The 15,000-nt window shown below is 35.8% G+C and overlaps 1 protein-coding gene across 1 annotated transcript in view; it reads right to left on the bottom strand.

Moving 5' to 3' along the window:
* LOC137629350 (WD repeat-containing protein 87-like) overlaps positions 1–463 on the bottom strand; it is a 1,011-nt gene extending 548 nt beyond the window's left edge. The window contains exon 1 of the mRNA XM_068360604.1: positions 1–463. This exon is cut by the window's left edge and continues 548 nt beyond it. Within this exon, the coding sequence (XP_068216705.1) occupies positions 1–463 (463 nt within the window).
* Positions 464–15,000: the final 14,537 nt, after the last annotated feature.

The raw sequence follows: 15,000 nt of genomic DNA, 5'->3' as shown, positions 1-15,000 counted from the left end.
TTCTCCTATATTTGCGTACCAACTGTCCTGGTTTCTCAACCATTCTCCTATATTTGCGTACCAACTGTCCTGGTTTCTCAACCATTCTCCTATATTTGCGTACCAACTGTCCTGGTTTCTCAACCATTCTCCTATATTTGCGTACCAACTGTCCTGGTTTCTCAACCATTCTCCTAAATTTGCGTACCAACTGTCCTGGTTTCTCAACCATTCTCTTATATTTGCGTACCAACTGACATGGCTTCTCAACCATTTTCCTATATTTGAGTACCAACTGACATGGCTTCTCAATCATTTTCCTGTATTTGAGTATCAACTGTCCTGGTTTCTCAACCATTTTCCTATATTTGAGTATCAACTGTCCGGGTTTCTCAACCAGTTTCCTATATTTGAGTATCAACTGTCCTGGTTTCTCAACCAGTTTCCTATATTTATGTATCAACTGACATAGCTTTTCAACCATTTTCCTATATTTGTGTATCAACTGACATGGTTTCTGAGCCCTTTTCTTATCTTCATGCAATAATGGATAGGTTTTCTCAACCATTTTCCCATTTTTCTTAAAGTTTGTCTTATTTCATGCCCTGACAAATGACAGGATGCCAGAAAACCCCAAAATCTATCAATCAATGATGCACTGATTGACCAGGACACTCAACAAACTGTCCGCCATGACCGTCATTGCCAGTGCGTGCTACTCGCTCCACATAGCGTTATCGTCCGTATTCACACTGCCAAGCATCTGAGGTTATCCCATGCACTACATAACTGTGGAACACTGATCCTTGTAGAGCTATGAAGCTTCTTCAAATGGCCACTCACCAGTGCCCTAAATTTGTTTTTCTCAAAGACTGATTATAATTATAGTTGATATATACTTGTACCTTAATGTCTTGCTCTTATATCTTTGTAAGCTTACGTTGTAAGTAAATTTTTTCGGCTTTAATAATAAAAATAATGACAATAATAAAGTTTTTCCTCAGCAATAATTTCGTGTACATGGTATCTCAGAAACTGAAAATACATGGTAAATTTCTCAATAGAAATTGTACCTTTTATATAATATTTTGAGTAGGCCTACACTTACTGAACAAATCCATTCAACATATGCCTATAGTCTTTCTCTTGCGCTTATCCTGTAGTATAATAGCGATATTAGCAAATTGCTTATCATCATTCCTTACAATCTTCTTTGATTGTATGCTTTTACGTACATCATTTTATTGGTTATTAACGTTGTTTCTTTCGAAATGTTATGTGAACGATTTACCGAGAGCATCTCTTAGCAAAGTTGAATGTGAATATTGGTCTTACTGGAAGCGTTTCCTATAAAGCGATGTCTGCATTTCAGCCATGTTTTTATCTCTTCAAGTCCAAGAGGTTTCATATGTTGAAAATTCCCCTATAAACTTAATTTCTGACTGGAATTCCTAACAATATTAAAAGGTAAAAGGCTTGGATTTTCTAAGTTCATCACGGATGTTCTCAGGATAATGAGTGGCGCTGGTGCGAATCGAAACCGAAAGGAAATCAAAGAGCGCAAATAAACGTAATGTCTCCGTATCCTGTTTTGTCCGAGAGAAGCTATTTCACAAGATATTTAGTGGGTTCCCTAGAGAACCCAGGCCTTTTCACTTGGGTTTTTCGTTGTGTATCCTCTTCGTAAACGTCATAGTCTAACGCCCGTTTATGCAGTTTTCCAAACGGGAAAGCCCTAAAAAGTCTAGAAATTTTATTAATCAGCTTGAGTTGGTTTTTCTTTGTGAGAATGGCTTACACGCAGTCGCTGTAGTTTAATTACATCTGATAAACCTACGTATTTTCATACTCTCTGATATTATTATTATTATTATTATTATTATTATTATTATTATTATTATTATTATTATTATTATTATTATTATTATCTAAGCTGCAGCCCTAGTTGTAAAACTAGCAGTAAGCTATAAGCCCAAGGGCTCCAATAAGGAAAAATAAACTAGTGAGGAAAGGAAATGAGGAAATAAATAACTACAAGAGAAGTACTGAACAGTTAATATGAAATATTTTAAGAACAGTAACAACATTGAAATAGATCTTTCATATTTGAATTTTTAAAACTTAGGAGAAAAAAAAACAAAGGAAGGGAAATAAGATAGAAAATTGGGCCCGAGTGTACCCTCAAACAAGAGAACTCCACTCCAAGACAGTGGAAGACCATGGTACAGAGGCTAAAGACCTACGCTTTTTTCATTCTCTCTTTGATAGACGTATATACGTATCTTCAATCTCTCTTTGATAGACGTATGTATCTTCAATCTCTCTCTGATAGAACTACGTATCTTCATTCTCTCTGTGAGGGACCTGCATATCTTCATTTTCTCTTTGATAGAACTATGTATCTTCACTCTCTTTGATAGACCCATGTATTTTCATTCTCTGTTTGATAGACCTACGTATTTGCCTTCTCTCTTTTATAGTAATACGTATCTTACTTCTCACATTGATAGACCCACGTATCTTCATTCTCTCTTTGATAGTAATACGTATCTTCCTTCTCTCATTGATAGACCCACGTATCTTCATTCTCTCTTTGATAGTAATACGTATCTTCCTTCTCTCATTGATAGACCTACGTATCTTCATTCTCTCTTTGATAGTAATACGTATCTTACTTCTCTCTTTGATAGACCTACGTATCTTCATTCTCTTTTTGATAGACCTACGTATCTTCATTCACTCTTTGATAGTAATACGTATCTTCCTTCTCTCATTGATAGACCTACGTATCTTCATTCTCTCTTTGATAGTAATACGTATCTTCCTTCTCTCATTGATAGACCCACGTATCTTCATTCTCTCTTTGATAGACCTACGTATCTTCATTCACTCTTTGATAGTAATACGTATCTATCTTCTCTCATTGATAGACCCACGTATCTTCATTCTCTCTTTGATAGACCTACGTATCTTCATTCTCTCTTTGATAGTAATACGTATCTTACTTCTCTCTTTGATAGTAATACGTATCTTACTTCTCTCATTGATAGACCTACGTATCTTCATTCTCTCTTTGATAGTAATACGTATCTTACTTCTCTCATTGATAGACCTACGTATCTTCATTCTCTCTTTGATAGTAAAACGTATCTTACTTCTCTCTTTGATAGACCTACATATCTTCATTCTCTTTTTGATAGACCTACGTATCTTCATTCACTCTTTGATAGTAATACGTATCTTCCTTCTCTCATTGATAGACCTACGTATCTTCATTCTCTCTTTGATAGTAATTTGTTTCTTCCTTCTCTCATTGATAGACTTATGTATCTTCATTCTCTCCTTGATAGACCTACGTATCTTCATTCTCTCTTTGATAGACTTACGTATCTTCAATCTCTCTTTGATAGACCTACGTATTTGCCTTCTCTCTTTCATAGTGACACGTATTTTCCTTCTCTCTTTGATAGTAATACATAAATTCATTCTCTCTTTGATAGACCTATGTATCTTCGTTCTCTCCTTGATATTAATGCGTTTCTTCAGTCTCTCTTTGATAGACCTATGTATCTTCATTCTGTTTTTGATAGTAATACGTATCTTCCTTCTCATTGATAAACCCCTGTATCTTCCTTCTCTCTTTGATAGACTTACGTATCTTCCTTCTCTCTTTGATAGACCTACGTATTTGCCTTCTCTCTTTCATAGTAATACGTATTTTCCTTCTCTCTTTGATAGCAATACATAAATTCATTCTCTCTTTGATAATAATGCGTTTCTTCAGTCTCTCTTTGATAGACTTATGTATCTTCATTCTCTCTTTGATAGTAATACGTATCTTCCTTCTCTTATTGATACACCTACGTATCTTCATTCTCTCTTTGATAGACATACGTATCTTCTTTCTCTCTTATGGGGAAAGCCGACGGGAAGGGCAAACCAACGCCCTATTCTAGCTCTGTATAGTGAAAAAAGAAATCAACAAACACAGGAAACGGTAGAACTCGCCCATCCTATTAAAGGCTGATTTTTTACGGGACTCTTTGCTATTGAAGGCTGGAGAGAACTTGCAAATCCTTACCGTAGAAGGAAAAAAAAGGGTAATTTTAGGGCTCCTCATTTGCATAAAGGTAGCCGATAATGACTGATATCCTAAACATATAGAGGAGCGTCTTAATTTTCCAAATTAATTCCGCTGTGACTCACACTGAGGGCGAAGAAACATTTATATTCAAATTTTAAATGATTGTCAATGTATCCACAGATTATTATTATTATTATTATTATTATTATTATTATTATTATTATTATTATTATTATTATTACTGGCTAAGCTATAACCCTAGTTGGAAAAGCAAGATGCTATAAGCCCAAGGGCTCCGACAGGGAAAAATAGCCCAGTGAGAAAGGAAATAAATTGTCAGTGTATCCACAGATTATTATTATTATTATTTTTTATTTTTATTATTATTATTATTATTATTATTATTATTATTATTATTACTGGCTAAGCTATAACCCTAGTTGGAAAAGCAAGATGCTATAAGCCCAAGGGCTCCGACAGGGAAAAATAGCCCAGTGAGAAAGGAAATAAATTGTCAGTGTATCCACAGATTATTATTATTATTATTATTATCATTTATTTTTATTATTATTATTATTATTATTATTATTATTATTATTATTATTACTGGCTAAGCTATAACCCTATTTGGAAAAGCTAGATACTATAAACCCAAGGGCTCCGACAGGGAAAAATAGCCCAGTGAGAAAGGAAATAAATTGTCAATGTATCCGCAGATTATTATTATTATTATTATTATTATTGTTGTTGTTGTTGTCATTCATATCATTTATTATTATTATTATTATTATTATTATTATTATTATTATTATTACTGGCTAAGCTATAACCTTATTTGGAAAAGCAGCATACTATAAGCCCGAGGGCCCCAACAGCGAGAAAATAGCCCGGTGAGAAAGGAAATGAATTGTCTATGTACCCACAGATCATCATCATCATCATCATCATTATTATTATTATTATTATTATTATTATTAGCTAAGCTACAACTCTAGTTGGAAAAGCAGCATGCTATACGTCCAAGGGCTGCAACAGGGAAAATAATCCAGTGAGGAAAGGAAATAAAGAAATAAATAAACTACAAGAGAAGTAATGAACATTTAGATTAATATATTTTGAGAGCGGTAACAAAGGCAATGTTCCATTGGAAATAAGGAATTTCATTGATGTGTTGTGATAGTAGGTAGTAGGTAGGCCAGGGCACCAGCCACCCGTTGAGATACTACTGCTAGAGAGCTATGGGGTCCTTTAACTGGCCAGACAGTACTACATTGGATCCTTCTCTCTGGTTATGGTTCACTTTCCCATTTTCCTACTCATACACTGATTGGTCAGACCTATTCTTTACTTATTCTTCTCTGTCCTCATACACCTGACAACACTGAGATACCTAACAATTCTTCTCGCTGATTACGGTTCATTTTCCCTTTGCCTACACATACACCGAATAGTCTGGCCTATTCTTTACATATTATCTTCTGTCCTCATACACCTGGCAACACTGAGATTACCAAACAATTCTTCTTTACCCAAAGGGTTACTGCGCTGTAATTGTTCAGACGCCACTTTCCTCTTGGTAAAGGTAGAGACTCTTAGGTATGTCAAGCAGCTATTCTAGGAGGACACTCCAGAATCAAACCATTGTTCTCTAGACTTTGGTAGTGCCATAGCCTCTGTACCATGGTCTTCCACTGTCTTGGGTTAGAGTTCTCTTGCTTGAGGGTACACTCGGGCACATTATTCTATCTTATTTCTCTTACTTTTGTTTTGTTAAAGTTTGTATGATATATATATGAGATATTTATTTTAATGTTACTGTTCTCAAGATGTTTTATTTTTCCTTTTTTCCTTTCCTCACTGGGCTATTTTCCCCGTTGGAGCTCCTGGGCTTATAACATTTTGCTTTTCCAATAATAATAATATAGGAGAAAAGTTTCTTCTAAATTCTACAGCAACTGTTTCACTTCTTTGTTTTGATATCGTTTTTGTCTATGGGTTTCTTATCCATAGACCGTCTACTTTAAAGAGAATTTGAAGATGATAAATTATAATAAGCAATGAAAGAATAACAGAAAATAGAAGTAAGAGTTCGACAGCTGTGGTAAGACTAAGAATGACCGGGAAAGTTTTCTTACTCGATTTATCGGTATCATGCAAGGAGGAATAAGTCTTCCAGACAGCTGAAGTAGCTGAGGTGTATTATGGGAATATCACTGTTTGAATGATTGGAAAATGATGAAATAAGTTGAATGGCGGGCATAGTCAAGACCACTTAGATGATATAAGTGTCATGACTGAGATGGTGTGGGCACGTGTTGGGGATGGATGGGGGGAGTGAGGAGGGCTTGGGGGTCTGAGAATTAGATGGATGATATGGAGAGAAGAGTTTTTGGAGAAGAGGAGGACTTTGATCGAAGTCATTGCAGAGGGCGCATCAGGCAACCTACCCCTTGATGTAGGGATAACAGTGTGAAAGAGGATTAGGTGAAGGATGATATGGAGAGAAGAGGTTTGTTGGAAAAGGATACCTTCGACAGAAGGCATTGGAGGAGGCGCATCAGGCAACCGACCCCTTAATGTAGGAATAACGGTGGGGAAGAGGATAAGGTGAAGGATGATATGGAGAGAAGAGGTTTGTTGGAAAAGGATACCTTCGATAGAAGGTATTGGAGAAGGCGCATCAAGCAACCGACCCCTTAATGTAGGGATAACGGTAGGAAAGAAGATAAGGTGAAGGATGATATGGAGAGAAGAGATTTGTTGGAAAAGGATACCTTCGATAGAAGGTATTGGAGAAGGCGCATCAATCAACCGACCCCTTAATGTAGGGATAACGGTGTGAAAGAGGATAAGGTCAAGGGTGATAAGGAGAGATGAGGTTTGTTGGAAAAGGAAACCTTCGATGGAAGGCATTGGAGAAGGTGCATTTGGCAACCGACCCCTTAATGTAGGGATAACGTTGTGAAAGAGGGTAAGGTGAAGGATGATATGGAGAGAAGAGGTTTGTTGGAAAAGGATACCTTCGACAGAAGGCATTGGAGAAGGCGCATCAAGCAACCGACCCCTTAATGTAGGGATAACGGTGTGAAAGAGGATAAGGTGAAGGATGACATGGAGAGAAGATATTTGTTGGAAAAGGATACCTTCGGTGGAAGGCATTGGAGAAGGTGCATTTGGCAACCAACCCCTTAATGTAGGGATAACGTTGTGAAAGAGGGTAAGGTGAAGGATGATATGGAGAGAAGAGGTTTGTTGGAAAAGGATACCTCCGACAGAAGGCATTGGAGAAGGTGTATCTGGCAAACGACCCCTTAATGTAGGGATAACGGTGTGAAAGAGCATAAGGTGAAGGATGATATGGAGAGAAGAGGTTTGTTGGAAAAGGATACCTTCGGTGGAAGGTATTGGAGAAGGCGCATCTGGCAAACGACCCCTTAATGTAGGGATAACGGTAGGAAAGAAGATAAGGTGAAGGATGATATGGAGAGAAGAGATTTGTTGGAAAAGGATACCTCTGATGGAAGGCATTGGAGAAGGCGCATCAAGCAACCGACCCCTTAATGTAGGGATAACGTTGTGAAAGAGGGTAAGGTGAAGGATGATATGGAGAGAAGAGGTTTGTTGGAAAAGGATACCTTCGATAGAAGGCATTGGAGAAGGCGCATCAAGCAACCGACCCCTTAATGTAGGGATAACGTTGTGAAAGAGGGTAAGGTGAAGGATGATATGGAGAGAAGAGGTTTGTTGGAAAAGGATACCTTCGATAGAAGGCATTGGAGAAGGCGCATCAGGCAACCGACCCCTTAACATAGGGATAACGGTGGGAAAGAGGATAAGGTGAAGGATGACATGGAGAGAAGAGGTTTGTTGGAAAAGGGTACCTCCGACAGAAGGCATTGGAGAAGGTGTTTCTGGCAAACGACCCCTTAATGTAGGGATAACGGTGGGAAAGAGGATAAGGTTAAAGATGATATGGAGAGAAGAGGTTTGTTGGAAATAGATACCTTCGATGGAAGGCATTGGAGAAGGTGCATTTGGCAACCGACCCCTTAATGTAAGGATAACGGTGTGAAAGAGGATAAGGTGAAGGATGATATGGAGCGAATAGGTTTGGTGGAAGAGGATGCCTCCGATGGAAGACATTTGAGAAGGCACATCAGGCAACCGACCCCTCAATGTAGGGATAACGTTGTGAAAAAGGATAAGGTGAAGGATGACATGGAGAGAAGATATTTGTTGGAAAAGGATACCTTCGATAGAAGGTATTGGAGAATGCTCATCAGGCAACCTACCCCTTAATGTAGGGATAACGTAGGGAAAGAGGATAAGGTGAAGGATAATATGAAGAGAAGAGGTTTGTTGGAAAAGGATACCTTCGATAGAAGGTATTGGAGAAGGCGCATCAGGCAAACGACCCCTTAATGTAGGGACAACGGTAGGAAAGAAGATAAGGTGAAGGGTGATAAGGAGAGATGAGGTTTGTTGGAAAAGGATACCTCTGATGGAAGGCAATGGAGAAGGCGCATCAGGCAACCGACCTCTTAATGTAGGGACAACGGTAGGAAAGAAGATAAGGTGAAGGGTGATAAGGAGAGAATAGGTTTGTTGGAAAAGGATACCTCTGATGGAAGGCATTTGAGAAGGCGCATCAAGCAACCGACCCCTTAATGTAGGGACAACGGTAGGAAAGAAGAAAAAGATACGAACCTTGAGAATTCGTAACTGGAGGATTGAAGTGGAAAATGGTTTACGAATATCTGAACTAAACGTTTCAGGAGAAGATTTCCGGGAATTGCCCCGTCTCCTGATAGCTGTGTTTCACAGTTATAAGATAAGTAACCCTCTTTAAGTGAATTAACTCCGTATTTCAATTTACTCATAATGCTTTACTGCCACAAGGATCACGTGACTTGGTATACGCAAAAGCCAGTAGAAAATAATAAAAAGCTTTAGTACCAAGCGCTTTCGTGCATTTTAATACACTTCTTCAGGGTACAATAAAAAGTGAGACATAGTTGAAGGACGTCAATAAGTAAAATAGGATAAAAACTCATAATATTCAGCGGATTACACTTGTGTTAACCTACTACCTTTTTTTTTAGATGCTATTATAGTTAAACTTGAGAATAAGAAATTAAAATTATTATTTTGTACAATGAATCTGTCATTAGACAAGATCAATAAGATTGTTGAAAGGAAATTCAAGGTAAAATTAAGTATTTTAAGGTGAAATTGAGAAGATGAGTTTTAAACATAATTTTACTTTTATAGATTAGTGGATTTTTAGCAACATTTCATTCAAGTTAACTATAATGTTACATTTAGGTTAAGTACTATGTTACATTTAAGTTAAGTACTATGTTACATTCAAGTAAATTACAATGTTACATTCAAGTTAATTACCATGTTACATTCAAGTTAACTATTATGTTACATTTAAGTTAATTACCATGTTACATTCAAGTTAACTAATATGTTACATTCAAGTTAATTACCATGTTACATTCAAGTTAACTACTATGTTAAATTCAAGTTAATTACCATGTTACATTAAAGTTAACAACCATGTTAAATTCATGTTAATTACAATGTTACATTCAAGTTAATTACCATGTTACATTCAAGTTAACTACTATGTTAAATTCAAGTTAATTACCATGTTACATTAAAGTTAACAACCATGTTAAATTCATGTTAATTACAATGTTACATTCAAGTGAATTACCATGTTACATTCAAGTTAACTGTTATAACTGAAATCACAGTAAAAAAAAAAAAAGTAGGAGGCCAAAACGATTGAAATTGAACATTAGATTTTTAACAATCTAATTTGATTACCACTAATTATCTTTTCTTTTCAATAAAAATATGATTTGTATTCGCATAATATATTAATTAATCATTACTTATTTAATTTTCCTTATTTACTTAATCAAGGTATATTTGATATTTTTTGCTGCATATTTTATATTCAAGTTTTTGCTAATTTTATTTTGATTTTATATTGTGTCTATATCACAGTTTTATTTCAAGTGTTTATCTTAGCCTTACTGCACTAATTGTTCAGTGGCCACTTTCATCTTAGTAAGGGTAGAAGAGACTCTTTAGCTATGGCAAGCAGCTCTTCTAGGAGAAGGACACTCCATCAAACTATTGTTCTCTAGTCTTGTGTAGTGCCATAGCCTCTGTACCATGGTCTTCCACTATCTTGGGTTAGAGTTCTCTAGCTTGAGGGTACACTCGAGCACATTATTCTATGTTATTTATCTTCCGTTTGTTTTGTTAAAGTTTTTATAGTTTATATTGGAGATATTTATTTTAAAGTTGTTACTCTTCTTAGAATATTCTATTTTCCTTTTCTGCTTTCCTCACTGGGCTATTTTCCCTGTTAGAGCCTCTGGGCTTATAGCATCCTGCTTTTCCAGCTAGGGTTATAGCTTAACTAGTAATGATAATAATTATAATAATAGGGAGCTAGTGCCATCAGTGCACCTCGCGCATGGCACTGTAGGCAATTGGCTGTAATACATGATATTTACAGACACCTCACACGTCTCCAACTGTCGACCTAACTGCGCTAGGACTCGTCGCCGCTGGGAGGAAGGACGCTGGTGACTGGTACAACACATGAACATACGCTACCTTGGTCTAAGCGATGTCAGGCAGGGCAGCCGATCGGGGCTATGGTCTACCCCAAAGCCAAAGAACAAAGTCCTTCTGCCTTACCTTCGTTTCCACTTTCTTCCATCTCGCGGTCCAATCTTTTCGAAGGCCCCCCCCCCCCCCACACCAGTTCCATCTCAGAGCTGAATGTTCTCCCCGGCTCTAGCGTTTCATCATTTCTATATAAATGAAATATTGATGATTCTTCAAAATAATCTTACTTTTAAATTCCTTTCCTTTGATTTTTATTCACATGTATTTGGTTCCAAAAATCGTTCCTCTGTCTATCTATGTAATTGGTGTATGCGACCCGTCAAAGGTAACAGCTAGATATTTAGATGGATGTGCACACACATACGTTTCCCCCTCTCACCAGGGTATGACTGCTCCCTCTCCCCTTATCGGAGGGACCAGGAGAGCTCAGCGTGACAGGACATATATATATATATATATATATATATATATATATATATATATATATATATATATATGTGTGTGTGTGTGTGTGTGTGTGTGTGTGCATTCCCTGTTGGAGCCCTTGGGCTTATAGCATCTTGCTTTTCCAACCAGGGTTGTAGCTTAGCTAGTAATATATATATATATATATATATATATATATATATATATATATATATATACATACATATATATTTATATATATTTTATAGGAGAGATTATTGTAATTTCCTTTTCTTTGATTTTCATCAAAGGTCTTTATCGACGTTTCTTCGCTATTCAGATCCGGGTTAATTTATCGTTTCTTTGTTATTCTCTCTATTTTCTTTTTACTTTCTAATTCAACTTGACGTCTTTCCCGACCCGTGTTTCCCTTATTCCCACATTTGTAATCTTTTCCTATTTTCACAATGTTCTTCACATTTAACTTTCACTCTTCTCTAATTTCCTTCTGTTGTTCCGTATTATTTCGATTTCCCATAATTTATTAACTGTTTATCTTTTAACTTTTGTTTCGTGTATTTTCGTTAATTGCTTTAACTTTTGTTTCGTGTATTTTCGTTAATTCCTTTAACTTTTGTATCGTGCATTTTCGTTAATTCCTTTAACTTTTGTTTCGTGTATTTTCGTTAATTCCTTTAAATTTTGTTTCGTGCATTTTCGTTAATTCCTTTAACTTTTGTTTCGTGTATTTTCGTTAATTCCTTTAACTTTTGTTTGGTGTATTTTCGTTAATTCCTTTAACTTTTGTTTCGTGTATTTTCGTTAATTCCTTTAACTTTTGTTTGGTGTATTTTCGTTAATTCCTTTAACTTTTGTTTCGTGTATTTTCGTTAATTCCTTTAACTTTTGTTTCGTGTATTTTCGTTAATTCCTTATTATCCTTTAACTTTTGTTTCGTGTATTTTCGTTAATTCCTTATTATCCTCTATCCTTTAACTTTTATTTTGTGTATTTTCCTTATTATCCTCTATCCTTTAACTTTTTTTTTCATGTATTTTCGTTAATTCCTTCAACTTTTGTTTCGTGGTTTTTCGTTAATTCCTCATTTTCCTCTATCTTTTAACTTTTGTTTCGTGTATTTTCGTTAATTCCTTTAACTTTTGTTTCGTGTATTTTTGTTAATTCCTTTAACTTTTGTTTCGTGCATTTTCGTTAATTCCTTTAACTTTTGTATCGTGTATTTTTGTTAATTCCTTTAACTTTAGTTTCGTGTATTTTCGATAATTCCTTTAACTTTTGTTTCGTGTATTTTCGTTAATTCCTTATTATCCTCTATCCTTTAACTTTTGTTTCGTGTATTTTCGTTAATTCCTTTAACTTTTGTTTCGTGGTTTTTCGTTAATTCCTCATTTTCCTCTATCCTTTAACTTTTGTTTCGTGTATTTTCGTTAATTCCTTTAACTTTTGTTTCGTGTATTTTCGTTAATTCCTTATTTTCCTCTATCCTTTAACTATTGTTTCGTGTATTTTCGTTAATTCCTTTAACTTTTGTTTCGTGTATTTTTGTTAATTCCTTATTCGTATTTTTTTTCTGTCTCCATTTTGGTTCATTTCTCATTTCTAGCATTATTAATTTTCTCGTAAATAGTAAAATCATATTTTTAACTTTAGGCCGTATATTTTAATATATCTTGCTCCTTTATTATTTCATTATTTTCCTTCGAATACCATTTTAAAATTTTAAATCTTATCATCACATCCTTAGAAATTCCTATATTTCTTAACATCAAGTTGTTGGTTATGTTTTGTTATCATGTTTTGCTTTTTAATGTCTCCTTTTTTTTATCATTTTCCCTCGTTTCCGTCTCCTCGATTTAAGGTTTTTCAAGCCATATATATTTTGTATGATTTTATATCCCATTTTATATCTCCTTGTGAATCCAGTGCCATCAGTGCACCTTACGTAGGGCACTGTAGGTAGCGGGCAATGCTAAATTAAATTTACAGAATACCTATTGGCCCCCAGCTGTACCTACTATTTAGCTTTCTACATTATTATTATTATTATTATTATTATTATTATTATTATTATTATTATTATTATTATTATTATTATTATTATTATTATTATTTGCTAAGCTTCAACCCTAGCTGGAAAAGCAGGATGCTACAAACCTAGGGGCTCCAAGAGGGAAAATAACCCAGTGAGGAAAGGAGACAAGGAAAAATAAAAATTTAAGAAGAGTAACAATAATAAAATAGATATCTCCTCTATAAACTATAAATACTTTAACAAAACAAGAGGAAGAGAAACAAGACAGAACAGCTTGCCCGAGTGTACCCTCAAGCAAGAGAACTCCAACCCAAGATAGTGGAAGACCGTGGTACAGAGGCTATGACACTATCCAAGACTAGAGAACAATGGTTTGATTTTGGAGTGTCCTTCTCCTAGAAGAGCTGCTGACCATAGCTAAAGAGTTTCTTCTACCCTTAATAAGAGGAAAGTGGCCACCACTTGGGTGGAGAAGAATTGTTTGTAATTTGTTGTCAGGTGTAAGAGGACAGAGGAGAATGTGTGAAGAATATGCCAGACTATTCGCTGTGTGTGTGTAGGCAAAGGGAAAATGAACCATAACCTGAGAGAAGGATCCAATGTAGTACTGTCTGGCCAGTCAAAAGACCCCATAATTCTCTAGTGGTAGTATCTCAACGGGTGGCTGGTGCCCTGGACAACCTACTACGCTGCCTTTCTTCCATCTAGCTGTCCAACCTATTTAACTCACCCCTCCTTTATTGTTTTTTTTTTTTTTTTACTGACATATTTGCAGCTTAATTTCATTCCGCAATACAAACATCTCCTTAAACTCTTGAAACGAAGATGCATCTGTCTTAAAAAAATAGTAGGTTGGCCAGGGCACCAGCCGCCCGTTGAGATACTACCGCTAGAGTTAGGGGGTCCTTTGACTGGCCAGACATTACTACATAGGACCCTTCTCTCTGGTTACGGTTCTTTCCTTTTGCCTACATAGACACCGAATAGTCTGGCCTATTTTTTACAGATTCTCCTCTGTCCTCATACACCGACAACACTGAGATTACCAAACAATTCTTCACCCTATGGGTTAACTACTGCACTGTAATTGTTCATTGGCTACTTTCCTCTTGGTAAGGGTAGAAGAGACCCTTCAGCTATGGTAAGCAGCTCTTCTAAGGAAAGGACACTCCAAAATCAAACCATTGCTCTCTAGTCTTGGGTAGTGCCATAGCCTCTGTACCATGGTCTTCCACTGTCTTGGGGTAGAGCTCTCTTGCTTCAGGGTACACTCGGGTACATTTATTCTATCTTATTTCTCTTCCTCTTGTTTTTTTTTTTTTTTAAGTTTTTGTAGTTTATATATGAAAGATTTATGTTAATGTGGTTACTTTTCTTGAAATATTTTATTTTCGTTGTTCATTACTTCTCTTGTAGTTTATTTATTTCCTTATATCATTTCCTCACTGGGCTACTTTTCCCTGTTAGTACCCTTGGACTTATAGCATCCTGCTTATCTAACTAATGATATTAATAATTACTCTCATTTTTCTGTCAATAGTCTACAATAAATCTGCATTATCCTATTCCTTTAGATCTTTTAAAGGTTTAAAGGCCGCTCATGAATGGCAGAGGCAAGGGACAGTGAAATTCTCGTAATAATTTGCACTAAATGTCTTTTTTTTTTCTTTTTTTTAATTGCATTTTACTCATATTCTCGTATCTATAATCCTTCAGATCTTCAAATCATATCTGATACCAATTCCGTCTATCAATTTAAACCAAATTTTTATAACATCGACGTACATCGCCAGTTTCGTCATTCAGTTTAAACTAAATTTTC

The sequence above is a fragment of the Palaemon carinicauda genome, chromosome 37 (assembly GCF_036898095.1).
Source record: "Palaemon carinicauda isolate YSFRI2023 chromosome 37, ASM3689809v2, whole genome shotgun sequence".
NCBI lineage: Eukaryota > Metazoa > Arthropoda > Malacostraca > Decapoda > Palaemonidae > Palaemon > Palaemon carinicauda.
The sequence above is the reverse complement of the archived record's forward strand: the minus strand, read 5'-3'. Positions and strand labels throughout refer to the sequence as shown.